Source organism: Callospermophilus lateralis, chromosome 11 (assembly GCF_048772815.1).
Source record: "Callospermophilus lateralis isolate mCalLat2 chromosome 11, mCalLat2.hap1, whole genome shotgun sequence".
NCBI lineage: Eukaryota > Metazoa > Chordata > Mammalia > Rodentia > Sciuridae > Callospermophilus > Callospermophilus lateralis.
In genome coordinates, this window is record NC_135315.1 from 58,410,378 (window position 1) to 58,427,638 (window position 17,261).

Genomic DNA, 17,261 nt, shown 5'->3' on the forward strand with positions numbered 1-17,261 from the left:
ATTTCTCTTCCTCAGATGTCTTTGTGGGACTCTCCTCTTTCATGAGGGGGGAACTGAGAAGCAGAGATTATGGCTGCTGTGGTTTTTGCAGTTGGACCTTTGGTAAGTCATTCTCCTCCATTTCTGATTGCTCTGTTGTTTTCAGAGCTTGTCTAAGTTTTCTAAATCACATACTTTTCTTAATTACTCACACTCTTTATAGGAAGAGAACCAAACTGTATGAACCATTAAAATTGGGTCAATCTTAGCAAAAGTTATAATCTTTAAAAGGATTCATTATACTTATTGAACCAAATTTAAGTACATTGGGCCTTTCCAAAAATATTTGGGCTACGTTTAGATATGATAACTAGTCTTAGCAGTTCACTTTTGAGGTTAAATTTGTACTGTTCCCAGAAAATTTCAGGTATTTATGGAGTAGTATAATGGAATATTTTTCAATTGGGGAAATTTTGGAAAACAAAATATGTGGACACACACAATTGAGTCATGTGTCCACTGTCAGTGATCTCCCACTTTCTACCCATAAAGAAGAGTCAACCAGAGAAAAGGTATATAAGACACAGTGGTCTTTCTGTTTTAAGAAATTTTTGAAAAGAGTTCACAGTCTCACTGAGGGTATAGCATTAAAAAAAAGTGGTTATGTAATTTGGGTGAATGATTGTTGTGCAGCAATATGATAAAAGACGAGTGCTATACAAGAAAAGAAATGAAGTATTAGTGTTATCTAAATTAGTGTTATCCTCATAATGGAAACTTATGAGGATAATTAGATTTAAGCTTGTCCCGAATTACAAGTATTTGTATTAAATAGTTGTAAAGTATTCATGAGGATTCAGATGAGAAGGGTATTTAAGGGCAGGACTCTGATGCAAAGAACAGTGGGTGAAATAGTGATTCAAGTTGAAAAGTTGAAAAAGATAGGGCCAGAAATGAGATATTTCAGCTGAGTTTTTAAATGTGTCCCTGAAAACATTTAAGTCTGTGTGTGTGTGTGTGTGTGTGTGTGTGTTCTTAAGTGTGTTTAGGTTGGGTATTAATATGATAAAAACTAGTTGAGCAATGACTTTCTGAAGTAAGAGATTCAGAAGAAAGGTAGTACAACAAATATAATTTATAATAGTAATGGTTGTTTATTCTTTCTAGCCAGACTATATAACATGTAAATAATACTTAAAAGATGCCTTTGGAAATATAAATTAAAACAAAATGTTTCACTTGATCAGTAGGTCCAATTGTATTTGTGTAGTAATAGATTATGGCCTGATCATAGCCATCCATATTACCAGGGTTGAAATTCACATCATCACAGCTTTTTAAAAGCTGAATGTTTATGGATTTTTTGATAAGAACTTGAGAGAGGGTAACTATGATAGCTTTTTTCCCAATAAAACTTAAGCAGATATTTTTATTACCCATAATTTTTAAAAATGACACAAAACTCTAAAATGGTAAATCTAAATAGGTACTACTAGAAGATACAGTAAACTTTAATTTTATTTATAGAAATCACTTCCTTGTTGGAATACAGTTTCTAAAGTTTGGAAGAAGACAATATTATGAGAGTTCCCTGGAATATTTCCTGAGTATTCCTGAGATGTGCCCCCTTAGACACTGTACTAATATTTCAGTTGTAGAAAACAGATGGTGTTGATAGGTTTTGGATATTTTCTTGAGCAAGATAGATACATTCTGAAAAATTGATCTCATCCTCATATGAAAAAAGAGAGGTATGCAGTAGGTAGGTGAAGGCCTTTATTTTAAGTTTGTTTTTGCTTTTGATGGGTTCCTTTTCAATTCCCTACTTTTAAAAAAACATGGAGTTTTATCTTTCTGATTTGCATATTTGTCATTGCCCCAAAGAAGATGAAGGAGGATAATGATTGGATATTATTACAGGACCTTAATTTCAGCCCTATTTAAAACAGCAAAAGAGGTTGTTCCATACACACCACATCCACAGTGGACTGGGGGTACCTGCTGAGGCTCTGTTCTAGGTCATAGGCAGCCTTTCGCTGAGTGATCTTTCCTGTGTTCCTTCAGAGTTCTGAAGTTACCCAGCCAGATGGAAATCTTCACCTTCTGACGGAAGAAGCAGAGCTGGTGAAGGTAATGGCAGCATCATTTACTTGTAAGGGGTATAAAGAGAAAGTACATTTTACTCCCCCTAATTCTTGACAATCCCAGCTCCTTATAAGTTCATAGTAAATATTTGATAGGTGTTTTAACCCTAGGGGTGGTAGCATCAATGTGATAAATTTCCTTTCTTTGAAGTAGTAGCAGTTTTAAATTTGACACATGGTCACATCATAATTGCTCATGATAAGTTATTCTACCATTAAATAGTCTGATTTTTTTTCTTTTCTAGTAAGACCCAATGTAATGAAAAATATCAAGAATATATTAGCATCAGTGGCAGTAGTCTTACAATGAGTTTAAATTGGTTTAGATTGTTTTTCATATTTGTTAGGCTTACTTACTAATTTGTGAGTATATTAACTACCTGATTTTTCCCGAAAAAGTCAAAATAAGATTTATTATTAAAAAAAATGCAACACTTAGAAATAAGGCAAAGTATGGCCTTTTAGTGTCCTATTGAGACCATTGTCTAACAAGCTTTAGTGTCACCTGAGGCAGCAGGAAAAGGTTGCTTTACTTGACTTACTATTTACTATTAATATTCAAACCCTCAAAGTTGTATGTAATCTTGTAGAATATTGAAATGTTCCAAATTATTTCTATGTAGGAGAAAATGTAATCACCAAAGTTATAGTTTTATTGCCCCGTAGGACATTAACTATGTTTTTGTCTAATTTTATAATCTTTATCTATCACTCTCTTTTTTCACTGTGTACATACATCTGTTTCTTTTAAACTAGTTTTGTCAACAATTTAACTACATCTTTGATATGTGTTCACTATGCTTTTAGGATAATTATGTTCTTGCTTTTGAAATTTTTACTTTGAAAGTTGGTTTTATCCCAAAAATGTTTCAGTTTTTCTTTTTATTTCTATGATAAGATACATACTGAGACTCAATCTTGTTGTATTTCTGAAATATAACACTGAGCCAATGGATCTTAAACTTGTCCTTTAGCATATAACAGTTTATACTTCAAAAATTGCAGGTAAGATATTCATAGTTTTAGACTTTGGATCTGAACCTTAGGCAAACACCATCCTTTTTCATATGGTGAACAATTTGTATGTTTTATTTTTCTTCTTCTGATAGAGGGGACTCTGTCAGATCAGTTTTGTCTGATTAATTCTGAATTCTTTTTTGTAAGTACTGAACCTTTCTTTGTTTAATTTTAAATGAAACCAATATTGTGATGACATCAACAAGTTATCAACCTGTTTTTGTTTTACTGGTTTTTATTGGCATTTATTTTGTTTTGTTTATAGAATTGCTAATTTTGACATTTTTAAAATACTTTTTTCCTAGTATAGTTCTTCAAAAGGAGAAATTTCAGTGCTAAACGTTTTTTATCTGATAGGTACATGTTTTTTTTCCCAACATCTAACAAACTGTTTAAGACTGATGAGGGAGTTATATTCACACGATTATTACAATCAGACCAAAAGGAAAGAGTCATGATATTTTCTGACTTTCATATAAGGTTGAGGTGTGTAAGATAGAAACCAGTAAAATCATAGATAGTTTAATAGTAAAATCAGTAAAATCATAGATAGTTTAATAGTGCCTGTATATAGGTTGATATTTAGGTTAGTAATTTAATTCCCTAACAACAAACAACTAGAGAAACATAACTTCAAGATGAAGAGGAGATAATAAGAACCTTTAAAATCAAATGAGCTTTATGATTTTATAGTGACATAATAATTAATATAATTAGTCCTATTCAATTGAAGGCCAAACTTTTCAGTATTATTGGCTCATTGCAATGAGAGATACTTCATACCAAATGAAGGAGGACATAGGGTTATTACATCATTTTGAGGGAGAGTGGAGTTCAGCAGAAATTTTAATGAAATCAGTGATTTGATAGGTGCAAATCAAAGTGGGCTTTGTATAAAGACTGAAAAGTGGAACTGGGGTTCTCTCTCCTTAGAAAGTACAAAGTTAAGATAAATGTAAAATGTGTTCAGTATCCCATGGTGTGAGCTCTTTATCTGGGTTGGAAATCAAAACTTCATCAAAGTCACTTTCATTTTTTTCTGACATGATTTCAAACTGTAAATTTTCTGACAGTCTACATTATAAAAGTTTCTTAGTAAAAAGCAGTAGTTATTCAAAGAAGGGGCCATTTGACACTTTACATCTAGAGTGACTATGCGAGAAATATTTCTGCTTAACTTTGCTGCTGGTTTTCTCTGTGTCTCTTATTCTAACTTGACAAATGGGAAGGCAGAATTTTATTTTACTTTCTCAGCCTGAGATGTTTTTTACTTTCTCAAAATTTATCAGGAATAAATCTTTATGTCAATCTAACTTAATGCAGTTTTCTCAGAGTCTTTAGGATAAAGAACATCATAAAGCTTATGATTTTCGGTTTCTATAGTATACATCAGTGTTTCGGCTGAACTAAGAATCAGCAGTTTGTGGGTATTGTGAATTTGGTTTCCAATTTTATTTTTCTAAGGTAAGAATAGAGTTGACTTGGGATAGTGTAGTTGAAGTAAATATGTGTCCTTCTACCTGCATTAGAATTTGTTACAATGAAAATAAAATTTTAATTTTAGCAGTAACCTAAATTACCCCCAAATATTCTTCAATCTTTTTTCCCCCTTTTCCAGGGAAAAATCATCAGAAGGTAAAAAAAAATGATCATGAGAAACCAGAGGGTTGTATTGTGTGAAGGATGAAAAAATATTGATTGTAGAATGTGGAAATGTGAATGAAGCCTTGAAACGTAGTAAGATTTCCAGAATGTTGAGGGAATTTTCATGTTGGTGAAAGTGGATTCATTTATTTGTCTTTTTTTTAGAAACTGAATTTTACTTGTCAAACTGAAGAAACTCTTTAATTATTGCTGAGTATTATATGTGTTCTTTATTATATACATATTATAGACATCTTATTGGGTGTAAAATGGTATGTTATTATATCTTATGGTATCTTATTTCTCTAATGACTAAGGATTTTTAGGATCTTTTCGTGTACTTACTGGCCATTTGTATATCTTTGGAGAAACATATGTTCAATCCCTTTGCACATTTTTTCCTTGAGTGTCTTTTTATTTTTGAATTGTAAGAGTTCTTTATATATTTCAGATAGAAATCCCTTACCAGATAAAACGTTTGTAAACATTCTCTCACTTTATATGGATTTCCTTTTCAAGTTCTTGATCATATCCCTTGAAGTACAAAGTGTTCAATTTTGATGAAGTCTAATTAACCTAGCATTTTCTTTTGTACTTTGGTTTTCATATATAAGAATTCATTACCAAATTGAAGGTCATGAAGATTTTATTATCTTTCCTTCTAAGAGTTTTTTACTTCTAGTTCTTTCACTTAGTTCTATGGTCCATTTTCAGTTAATTTTGATACAGGGTCTGGAGTAGGATTAAATTTCATTTTTGTATATAAATATCCAGTTGACTCAGCAATGTATGCTGAAAAGACCATTCTTTCCCTCATTGAATTCTTAATATCCTTGTTGAAAATAAACTGATCATAAATATAAGGATTTATTCCTAGACTATCAATTCTATTTCATTGATATAAATGTATATTGGTATAATATACATTTTTTATATTGATATAAATGTATATTATACCAATATATGTTTACACCAATATAATATGATATATTATATTATATAATATGGTATAAATAGTATATTATTATTAAATTTTTTTAGTTGTAGATGGATGCAATATCTTTATTTATTTTATGTGGTGCTGAGAACTGAACCTAGTGCCTCATGCATTCAAGGCAAGCGTTCAACAACTGAGCTACAACCCCAGCCCAAATATTATCATTATAATAACTAACATTGGAATCATATCAAACCTTTATGTCATCAAATATCCAACTGGTATTGTTTCCCCAAGTTGAGTCAAATAGTATAGTTGGTTAATATGTCTCTTGTGTTACTTTAATGTAGAGATTTCATGCTCTCCTTTTTTCCCTTTGTAATCACAAACCAAGTCATTTTTACTTTAGAGCTACATTGTCATATAGAGAAGCCACTAGACACAGGTGAATCTTGCCCACTATAAATGTGACTAGTCAAAATTGAAATGTGCTATAAATTTAGAATGCATACCCAAATTTCAATGATGAAATAATATAAAGTACATTATTAATTTTAATATTGATTGTATGTTAAAATTATAGCATTTTGTATTTATTGAGTATAGTAAATATATTATGAAAACTCATTTCACCATTTCTTTTTATTTTGAATGTGGCTACTAGAAAATTAAGAATCACATTTATGGCTTACATTATATTTCTATTGAACAGTATTGATTTAGAATTTCAGACAGTATGGATTTTACTGATTGCATCCCATCTGATTATTTACTGAAAATATTTTTTTTGTTTTGTTTTGTAATTCTTTTTCTCCTCAGAGTATATCTTAACAGAAATATGCAGACAAATTACTATGTTTTAAAGTCACTCAAAGTAGTTCTCTCATAAATGGGTATGCTACCAATGTTTGCATTTTACTTTTAACTTTTAGGGACTGTGTTTTAAATTTTTGTTTTAAAATAATATAAAGCATTTAAATGAATCAAAATTCAAATATACAAAATAAGAAATATTCAAAAGGGCCTATTTTTTCCCTTTAAAATAGACTTTATTTTTTTAAAAAAAGTAATGTTAAGATTATAGCAAAATTGAGCAGAAGGTATATAGAATTCCTCTATATCCTTGTCTCCCTCCACATAACTCCCTTGTCTCTTTTTTTATTATTAGTTGTTCAAAACATTACAAAGCTCTTGACATATCATATTTCATCCATTTGATTCAAGTGGATTATGAACTCCCATTTTTACCCCGTATACAGATTGCAGAATCACATTGATTACACATCCATGTTTTTACATATTGCCATACTAGTGTATGTTGTATTCTGCTTGCTCCCTTGTCTCTTCCACTATCAATATCCTGCACCAGAGTTGTACCTTTGTTAAAAATTGATTAACCTACCTTGACACATCATTATCACCCAAATTTCTTTGGGGTTCACCCTGGTATCGTACATTCTATGTATTTTGACTAGTATGTAATGTGATGTACCTACGGTTAGAGTATCATAGAGAATAGTCCTTTGTGCTGTACATATTCATCTAACTCCCTCCTGAAGCCCTGGCAATCACTGACCTTTTTATCATCTCCATAGTTTTACCTTTTCAAGAATGTCAGATAGTTGTAATTGTACATTATTTAGCCTTTCAGAGTAACCTCTTTCACTTAATAATATGCATTTAAAGTAGCTTCTGTTCCTTGATTTGATAGCTCATTTTTTTTAGTATTGAATAATATTCCATTGTCCAGATGTACCAATTTATTCATCCATTCACATACTGAAGAACATCTTGGTGGCTTCCAGATTTTGATAATGATGAATAAAGTTCCTATAAATGTCCATGTAGAGATTTTTGCTTGGACATTAAGTTTTCAGTTCATTTGGGTATATACTAAGAACTGGGACTGCTGGATTGTGTGGGAAGAATATACTTAATTTTGTAAGAGACTTTTAAACTGTGTTGCAATGCCATTTTGCAGTTCTGCCAGCAATGAGTGAGAGTGTCTGTTGCTCCACAGCCTGGCCAGCATATGGTGTTGTCAGGGGTCTGGGTTCTGGCATCTAATACATTCATAGTGGTATTTCAATATAGTTTTAATTTGCAGTTCTATAATGACATATGATGTGGAGCATCTTTTCATATATGTACTTGCAATCCATTTATCTTCTTTGGTTAAGTGGCTATTCAGGTATTCTGTCCATTTTTTTGACAGGGTTGTTCATTTTCTTATTGTTGAGTTTTAAAAGAGTTCTCTGTATATTTTAAATGTCAGTCCAAAGGCCTATCTTCTTTTTCAGTCTACTTTGCTGTTTCCTCCTTACTCTAATACTCACCCCATTTTATATGCAATTATCTGAATTATAAAATATATCTTTTATTAAGTAATATTCTATGGAATGGAATTGGAAGAAAGTTGACTTAAAGTAGGTTTGGAGGGAGAAGAGATGATTTGGATGCAAACTACCAGAATTACTAAATGTTTTAAAGGTTTTCTAGGGAAGAAGGAAACCATATTGTTCAACTCCAGGTAATTAAGGTAGGATCAATATTTAATTAGAGTTTATAAAAAGCTAGACTTGAAGTGGTCTGAAAAAATCCTGCTATCAGGTAAGACAACAAAGCTGGAATAGGCTTCCTCTTCTGGTTTTAGGTTCTTGTCATGTATTCTGGAAAGGTTGAACAGGTTGACCTATATAATCATTTGGTGATTCTGATTGTGAGAGTTCTTCCCCAGTTTCATACTTACTGTCTGCTTAACAAGTCTAATTCTATGATCCCTGGGTAATTGCTTTATATTTATTTTAGGAATCAGTGACGTTTAAGGATGTGGCAATAGACTTCACATTGGAGGAATGGAGGTTGATGGACCCTACACAGAGGAATCTGCACAAAGATGTGATGCTAGAGAATTATAGAAATCTGGTCTCGCTGGGTAAGGCTAACTTCTATGTTGATGGCTTTGCCTATTTGACCAGGTTTTCCAGAAATATTGAGCCTCTAAAGTTTTTACTGAATATGGCTTAGAGTTTAGGTGTCAAAAATCTCTTCATCTCAGGGGCACGTTGTTGTAATTCATGCTGTTCCTCACTTTTAACTAAATGGTATGCACATTGTAGATCTTGGCGATTGTTGACAGTCCTACAGATATAGGATCAAAGTTTTTCCTGATCATTGCCATAAATTGGAATTGTTATCATTGCCTCTAGAAAGGAAGGAACAAATGCGTTCATTTTCTTTCTAAACTTAGATTATTCTCATGATCTGTTATCCCTCGAACCTAGATCATAGTGTTGAGCTCTCCGTGAGGTCGTCGTAATTCTCTAGAATAAACTATATGACAGAACATTCTACTATGAGAGGTTTATTCTATAACTGTGCTATCCACTATGGCAGATACTAGCCACTTATGTTTTTGTTTTAATTAGAGCTTTGTGGTTATACATAGTAGTTGAGTTCATTCCAACAAACTCATACATGCATGGAAATTGATTTCAGTTCATGATCCCCACATTTTCCTCCTCCTTTCCTACTTCCCCTCCCCCTCCCTTTTACTTCCTCTATTCTACTAAATTTCCTTTCACTTATCTATTAATTTTTATTTGATTGGTTCCTTTTGTAATCTTATCCTTCCCTCCTCTTTTCTTTATTTTACTCTAGCTTCTGTATATGAGTTTGGCTAATTTCACTTAGCATGATTTTCTGCATTTCCATTTATTTACCAACAAATGCCATAATTTCATTCCTTTAAATGGCTGAGTAGAACTTCAGAGAGAGAGAGAGTGTGTGTGTGTGTGTGTGTTATGTGTATGTGTGTTTATCACAGTTTCTTAATCCATTCATCAGTTGATGGACATCTGGGTTGATTTCATAATTTAGCTACTGTGAATTGTGCTACTATAAACATTGATGTGGCTGAGCTGGCATAGCATACTGATTTTAGATCTTTGGGGAAAATATCCAGAAGTGGGATAGCTGGATCATATGGTGGTTCCATACCTAGTTTTGAGGAATCTCCAAACTGCTTTCTAGGGTGGTTGTACTAGTTTGAAATCCCACCAACAATGTACAAATGTTCCTTTTTTCCCACAACCTTACCAGCATTTATTGTTGTTTTTATTCTTGATCATTGCCATTATGACTGGAGTGAGATAAAATCTTAGAGTAGTTTTGATTTGCATTTCCCTGATTGCTGGAGATGCTGAACATTTTTTCATGTATTTATTGGCCTTTTGTGTTACTTCTGTTGAGATGTTTGTGCTTAATTCTTTTGCCAATTTGTTAATTGGGCTATTTTTTTTTTAAAGAGTGAGAGAGAGTGAGAAAGAGGGAGAGAGAGAGAGAATTTTAATATTTATTTTTTAGTATTTGGCGGACACAACATCTTTGTCTGTATGTGGTGCTGAGGATCGAACCTGGGCCGCACACACGCCAGGCGGGCGCGCTACCGCTTGAGCCACATCCCCAGCCCCTATTTGGTTTTTTGATGTTAAGATTTTTGAGTTCTTTGTATATTCTGGATATTAATCCCTATCAAAGGTAACTCGCCAAGATTTTCTCCCATTCTGTAAGCTCCTTAGCCGTGCAAAAGAAGCTTTTTGGTTTAATGGCAATCCTACTTACTGATTGTTGGTTTTATTTCTTGTGTACTTATGGTTTTTGAACACTGAAATTTGGCTGGTCCATCTAAAGAACTGAATTTTATTTTTTCATTTATTTTAATTTCAGTTCAAATTTAAATAGCCACAAATGTCTAATCAGCAATATTATACACTTCTAAAACTTCTTGTAGTGGTCCTTACAGAGATTGAGACAAAAATTGGTAATAATTCTTGATTGTAGCTTCAATTAAATCCTATTCATTTTTCTCTGAATAGGGCTTGCAGTTTCCAAACCAGACATGATAACTCATTTGGAGAATGGGAAAGGACCATGGGCAGTGGTGAGAGAAATTTCAAGAACTCCCTATCCAGGTAAGTTAATCAGAACCAAGAAACTGGGGTTTATTTCAAATAACAGATCATAGGGAGAAATTCCACAGAACATAGGAAATACTTTGGGTGATATTTCTTCAAAGCTGCCTCAAAGGAAAAGATCCCGTGTCCCATTCCTCTCGCTGCCCATCTCTGTTGCCCACTGTTTTCTCTTCCTCTCTCTCTGTCCTCTCCCTTTGGTTCATTGTACCCCTACTTTGCTTTCTTGGGGACATACTTTTCACAAATATTCCTTTATTCTTTTTTTATTCAAACATTCACAACATAACCCTTTATGTTCTATCCTTTCCAGTTAACTTTTTGTTTTTCTGGTTTGTTTTATCATAATATGATATTTATTTTTTCATTTTTTCCTAAAAATGCTTCCTTAGGGGTCACCACTGATTTCTTTTAAAATAAACCTATTTACTTATAATTTAACATTGTTCAACTGCAAGGCTACTGAACCTATTCGAAGACTATCTTCCTTTTTTCCAGGTTCTTAACTCTTTGAGAATATGAACAAGGAACCAGTTGAGAATCAAAATATAGAATTCATTTATTTAATCAGTGTTTATGATACATCTATATGCTGTTAACTAGGTTAAATACTAGGACAGTAGCAGTGCATAAGATGTAATAGGTCCCTACCCTTATGACAATTGAATTTCAACAAATAAAAATAAGTTAATTAGTGGTTGGAGTACCTGTTAGCTACAAGATAAATGAGGAGATATGGGATAGTAACCCAGAAAGGGATGAGGGTGCCTGCTTTGGATAGGGTGGTTAGGGGAGGCCTCTGAGGATGTGGCATTTAACATGAGACTTGAAGGGTAAGAAGAAGCTAGCCAGGGGAAGAGAAGAGAATCATTCCAGGAAAAAAAATCAGCAGTGCAGAGGACCTGACATGGAAAAGAATATAATATGTTCTGGAAATCAAAAGGAAGTCTCTGAGACTGTAGCATAAGTGAAGGGGGACTGCTACAAAATGAGATTAGAAGTAGGGTCAGGAGGCAGTCTGCAGGGCATGGCAGATAATGGTAAGGAGTTTGGATGTTAACCTAAGGGAGCTGAGTGCAAAAGTATGAAAAGAGTTTTAAAAATATTTTCTTTTTAGATGTCGGTGGACACAATAATCTTTATTTTATTTTTAATTGGTGCTGAAAATTGAACCCAGTGCCTGAGGCATGCTAGATGAGCACTGTACCACTGATCCACAACTCCAGTGCCTTGAAAAGATTTTAATTAAGAATTTTTAAGAAACTAATGCTGTTAATGAAGATTTAACTTAAGGTCATAAAGCTGCCAGGAAGTTAAGAGATTGTAACAACAGTCTAGAAAGAGAAGACAGTACCTTTATTACAGTGATGGGAGTGGACATGGAAAAAAATTAAATGGAAATTAGTTTGAGTATTCATTTAATTATAACTCACATATATACTACATATATTCTGTGTTAAATAATACTATTTATATTTAAATGAGTCAGTAAAAGATAGTAGAGATAGATGAGTATCTAAAGGAGATTATTTTTTTTTCTGTATGAAGAGGGAGAGAACAATGATGCAACAGTTAGAGGAAAATATAGAATGAAGAACAGCATTTTTGTTGTATTTTTTGGGATGGAAGTTTCCATAAAATGGTTCAGTGTTCATAGAAATGCCTCAATCACTGAAGGACTGAAGGGTTTGAGAAGGTTTAAGTGGGTAAAGTCTAGACTGAAAAGGAGGGATTGTCAAGGAGATCAACTCCTGTCTTGTAACACTGAGAAAGATGGAGAAGATGGGCACAGATGTTGGTCAGCTGGTGGTGGGAAGGTTAAATAAAGCATTCTGTTATTAGGGCTTCCATATTCTGTATAATATGAGGCAAGGTTAAGAGCTTATAGTAAAGAAAGCAAGAGTTGAGAGTTTTTATTTTTTATGGAATATAGAATTCACAGAATTCATCTGAGCCTGAGAAAGGTATTTAATTACAACTTTTAATCCTTAATACTTACCAGAACTATTCTCTATTTCTTTTGTTTCAGCTTAGAAAATTATGTTTATCTAGAAATTGGTCCATTTAAGCTAAAGTTTTAATTTCTTGGTGTTAATCTCCGTCCTCTGATTCAATCTTTTAAACATCTATATAGATCTGAAGTAACATCCCCCTTTTCATTCCTGATAATAATTTTTGGGTGTTCTTCCATCTTTAATCTTTATCAGTCTTTCCAGGGTTTATTGGTATTATGTGGCTTTAAAAAAACATTCTTTTTTCCTTCTTCTGTATTTGATCTCTGTTTCATTACTTTCTGTTCTTTGTTATTTCATTACTTTTACCTCCTTAAGGTTTAATTTATGGATTTTTGCTAATTCTTGAATGGGATACTTACATCATTGATTCTAGCAATTCTTTTTTTTCTAATGATGTATTTAGGTTTATAAGGACTATATGACACATTTTTTATATATAACATCTTCATATTATTGAGTTCAAAGTATTTGGTGATTTGTGTTGTGATATCTTTGACCCTTGGGTTATTTTTAATTGTTTTTTTTAAATTTATGCTGAGGATTTTCTAAAGATAATCTTTGTTATCTTTAATTCTACTATGGTCAGAGGATATCCTCTCTTATGATTTGAATCTGTGAAAACAAGTTGTAAGACTACTTCCTAAAGAATTATTAAAATGAATTTTTGACAAACCATTAGGAATGTTCTTAGAACCCATAATAAATTTGTGAATGTTATCCTTGGTTAAATAATAATTTTCACTGTTTGAAACATCAGTAACTATAAATACTAATTTTGACTAATTTTTTGTTCAACTTTTGGAAAATTAGTATCTTCTTCCATTAAGTTCTATTAAAAGGTATGTACTAAGACTTAAATAAACACTTTGCCAGGGAAATTTGAGAGAAAACCTCACAACAAAAACAATAATGAGAACAAATAAAATGGGTGGTTGGGGAGAGATGTGTGATTTTTGGAGCAAATGAGAAGCAAGGAAAGAAAATGCTCTTTAAAGAAATTGGCTCTAAAGGGAAGGTGGAAAGGGAGAAGTATTTGAGAGACTTAGAATCTAAGGAGGGTTTTGAGTGATTTTTTAATAGGAAAAAAATGTCATTGAATTTGAGTCTTTGATTCTTTGTACAACTACCCTCCCTTAACCATACCTTCATCTTCCTAGAAAACAAGGTCAATTGGAAAGCAGTTAAAACCATATATTAATTATAAGCCCCTTTCACTTTTATTATCATGTTTGGTGAATTTTCCATAAGCTTAATAAATTGGAAGTTACTTGTTTCTTCTTTTTTCCCCTGGACATGGAAATCAAACCTGCAGTCAAGAATGCTATACTCACAGAGGATATTTTTGAAGAAGATTTATTACAGGAAACTGTTGTAGAGAAACTCACAGAGAATGGTCTGTGGGATTCCACAAAGGGAGGATTACAGAAATGGAATGACAAAATATTGAAATTGCAAAACAGTGAGAAGAGTCATCTGAGTCAAAGAAGAGTAACACACAAGAAAATTTCCACTGATCAAAGAGGCTTTAGATTTGGGTCTGTTCTTTTTCTAGAACCAGGAATTATCACAGAAGAGCCCCATGGCAAATGCAAAATACATGAGGAAAACTTCACAGAGAATTTAGATTTGATTACAGATACTCATTTGGGAAAGATAATTTGCAAGGATATGAAAGGCAACAAAACTATAAACCAGACTTCAGAATTTAGTTTAGGGGAAAAATCCAGTAATAAAGAAAAACCATATAAATGTAGTACATGTGAAAAGGCCTTTCGTTATAGATCATTACTCATTCAGCATCAGAGGACTCACACTAAAGAAAAACCTTATGAATGTAATGAATGTGGGAAAGCGTTCAGCCAGCTTTCATATCTTAGTCAACATAAAAAAATTCACACTGGAGAAAAACCCTATAAATGTAATGAATGTGGAAAAGCTTTCATTGCTTCATCTTCACTTATGGTACATCAAAGAATTCATACTAAGGAGAAACCTTATCAATGCAATGTCTGTGGAAAATCTTTTAGCCAGTGTGCCCGCCTTAATCAGCATCAGAGAATTCAAACTGGAGAGAAGCCCTATAAATGCAGTGAATGTGGGAAAGCATTTAGTGACAAATCAAAACTTGCAAGACATCAGGAAACTCATAATGGTGAAAAACCCTACAAATGTAATGATTGTGGGAAAGCTTTTAGGAATAAGTCATATCTTAGTGTACACCAGAAGACCCATACTGAGGAGAAACCTTACAAATGCAATGAGTGTGGGAAATCTTTTAAAAATACCACAATTTTTAATGTTCATCAGCGAATTCATACTGGAGAGAAACCCTTTAGATGTAATGAATGTGGGAAAGCCTATAGAAGTAATTCAAGCCTTATTGTACATATCAGAACTCATACAGGGGAAAAACCTTATGAATGTAATGAATGTGGGAAAGCATTCAACCGCATAGCAAATTTCACAGAACATCAGAGAATTCATACAGGAGAGAAACCCTATAAATGTAATGAATGTGGAAAAGCATTTATTAATTATTCATGCCTTACTGTACATCACCGGATGCATACAGGAGAGAAACCTTATAAGTGTGATGAATGTGGAAAGGCCTTCATGCGTTCTTCATCTTTGATTATACATCAGCGTATTCATACTGAAGAGAAACCTTATCTATGTAATGAATGTGGGGAATCCTTCAGAATAAAATCACACTTAACCGTTCATCAGAGGATCCATACTGGGGAGAAACCATATAAATGTACTGACTGTGACAGAGCATTCACCAAAATGGTAAATCTCAAGGAGCATCAGAAAATTCATACAGGAGTGAAACCCTATAAATGTTATGATTGTGGAAAGTCCTTCAGGACAAAATCATACCTTATTGTGCATCAAAGGACACATACCGGAGAAAAACCATATAAATGTAATGAATGTGAGAAAGCTTTCACTAATACATCACAGCTTACTGTGCATCAAAGAAGGCATACTGGAGAGAAACCTTACAAATGTAATGAATGTGGGAAGGTTTTCACAAGTAACTCAGGCTTTAACACTCATCAGCGAACACATACTGGAGAGAAACCATTCAAATGCAATGATTGTGGAAAAGCATTTAGCCAGATGGTGCATGTCACAGAGCATCAGAAAATCCATAGTGGAGAAAAGCCCTATAAGTGTGATGTCTGTGGAAAAGCCTTCAGGAGAGGTTCATACCTCACAGTGCACTGGAGAACACATACTGGTGAAAAGCCCTATACTTGTAAGGAATGTGGTAAAGGTTGTATTACTCTATCACAGCTAACTTTACATCAGAGAATTCATACTGGGGAAAGGCCTTATAAATGTGAAGAATGTGGAAAAGCCTTCAGAACTAACTCAGATTTCACTGTTCATCTGAGAATGCATACTGGAGAAAAGCCCTATAAATGTAATGAATGTGGAAAAGCCTTCAGGAGTAGTTCAAGCCTTACTGTACATCAAAGAATTCATCAGAGAGAAACTCAGTTAATTTAGAGAACAATAAATTGTTGATCCAGATGTCAGCTCCATAATAAGAATCTTATAAACTATATTTTATGAATGTAGAAAAATTTTCAGTAGAAATTCATGGAAAATATACTCTGAAGAGACACTCTAAATATAATGAATGTGGAAAAGCATTTAGTCATATTAAATCTTAGAAGTTAAAAGAAATTCACACTAGGAAAAAACAGTGGACAAATGAAAACCTTCATGCAGATTTCATACTTTTTTTTGTATCTATTTGACTATTTTATGGGTTTTTCTGCTTTTCTTATAATATAGAGGTGCTATTTATATGCTTTTGATATTAATTCCTTGCCATGGGTATACAAATGTTTTTCTCAATTTACAAATTATACTTTTCTACATAGGAAAGATACAGCATTTTAATTTTTATAGTAAAATATATCTTTTTAAGTTCTCAATTTACTTTTTAAATTAAAAGCCGTATCCTTAATCCCTGCTTTGTACATAATCTTCTAAATTTGTTTCCAGGAATTTGACTTTTTTTTAACTTAACATTTAATCTAGATGAATTAAACATCTGGATTGAAAGACTTAGAAGAGCAATTCCAAAAGGCCACTAACCTATAGAAAAATTTAATCCTAACTAGCACTCAGGGAGATGCATATTTAAGCCACATTGGGATGAAAACTTCCACTTCATGGATTTGACAAAATTTAACCTTTTCTTAGCTAGTGGGGTTATATTTCCACCAGTGATACAGCAATATATATTATTGAAAATTCCCTTTGACTCAGCATTCTCACTTTTGGGACTCTGACTCAGAGACGAATGCAGCTACAGTGCATAAGAACACAAATAAAGATGTTTGTTGAAGTATTGTTTTAGAAGGTGAAAAAGAAGCCCCAACTAGAAGCATACTGCCAATTAATAGGGAGATGGTTGGATATATGTGATATATATATATATTTTGGAACAGTATGAGAATAATTTTTAAAATGCGTTATATCAACTGACTTCAAGATTTTTTCACAATGTTTAGTTTAAATAATTGCTTTGCAA

At 32.9% G+C, this 17,261-nt stretch overlaps 1 protein-coding gene across 1 annotated transcript; it reads left to right on the forward strand.

Annotated features, from left to right (window-relative positions):
• The first annotated feature begins 15 nt into the window (after positions 1-15).
• On the forward strand, positions 16-16,225 carry Znf624 (zinc finger protein 624). Its single transcript, XM_076871530.1, is given in 5 exon segments — positions 16-102; positions 2,044-2,109; positions 8,530-8,656; positions 10,599-10,694; positions 13,974-16,225. Coding segments are annotated over 5 exon segments (2,628 nt in total).
• The last annotated feature ends 1,036 nt before the right edge of the window (positions 16,226-17,261 follow it).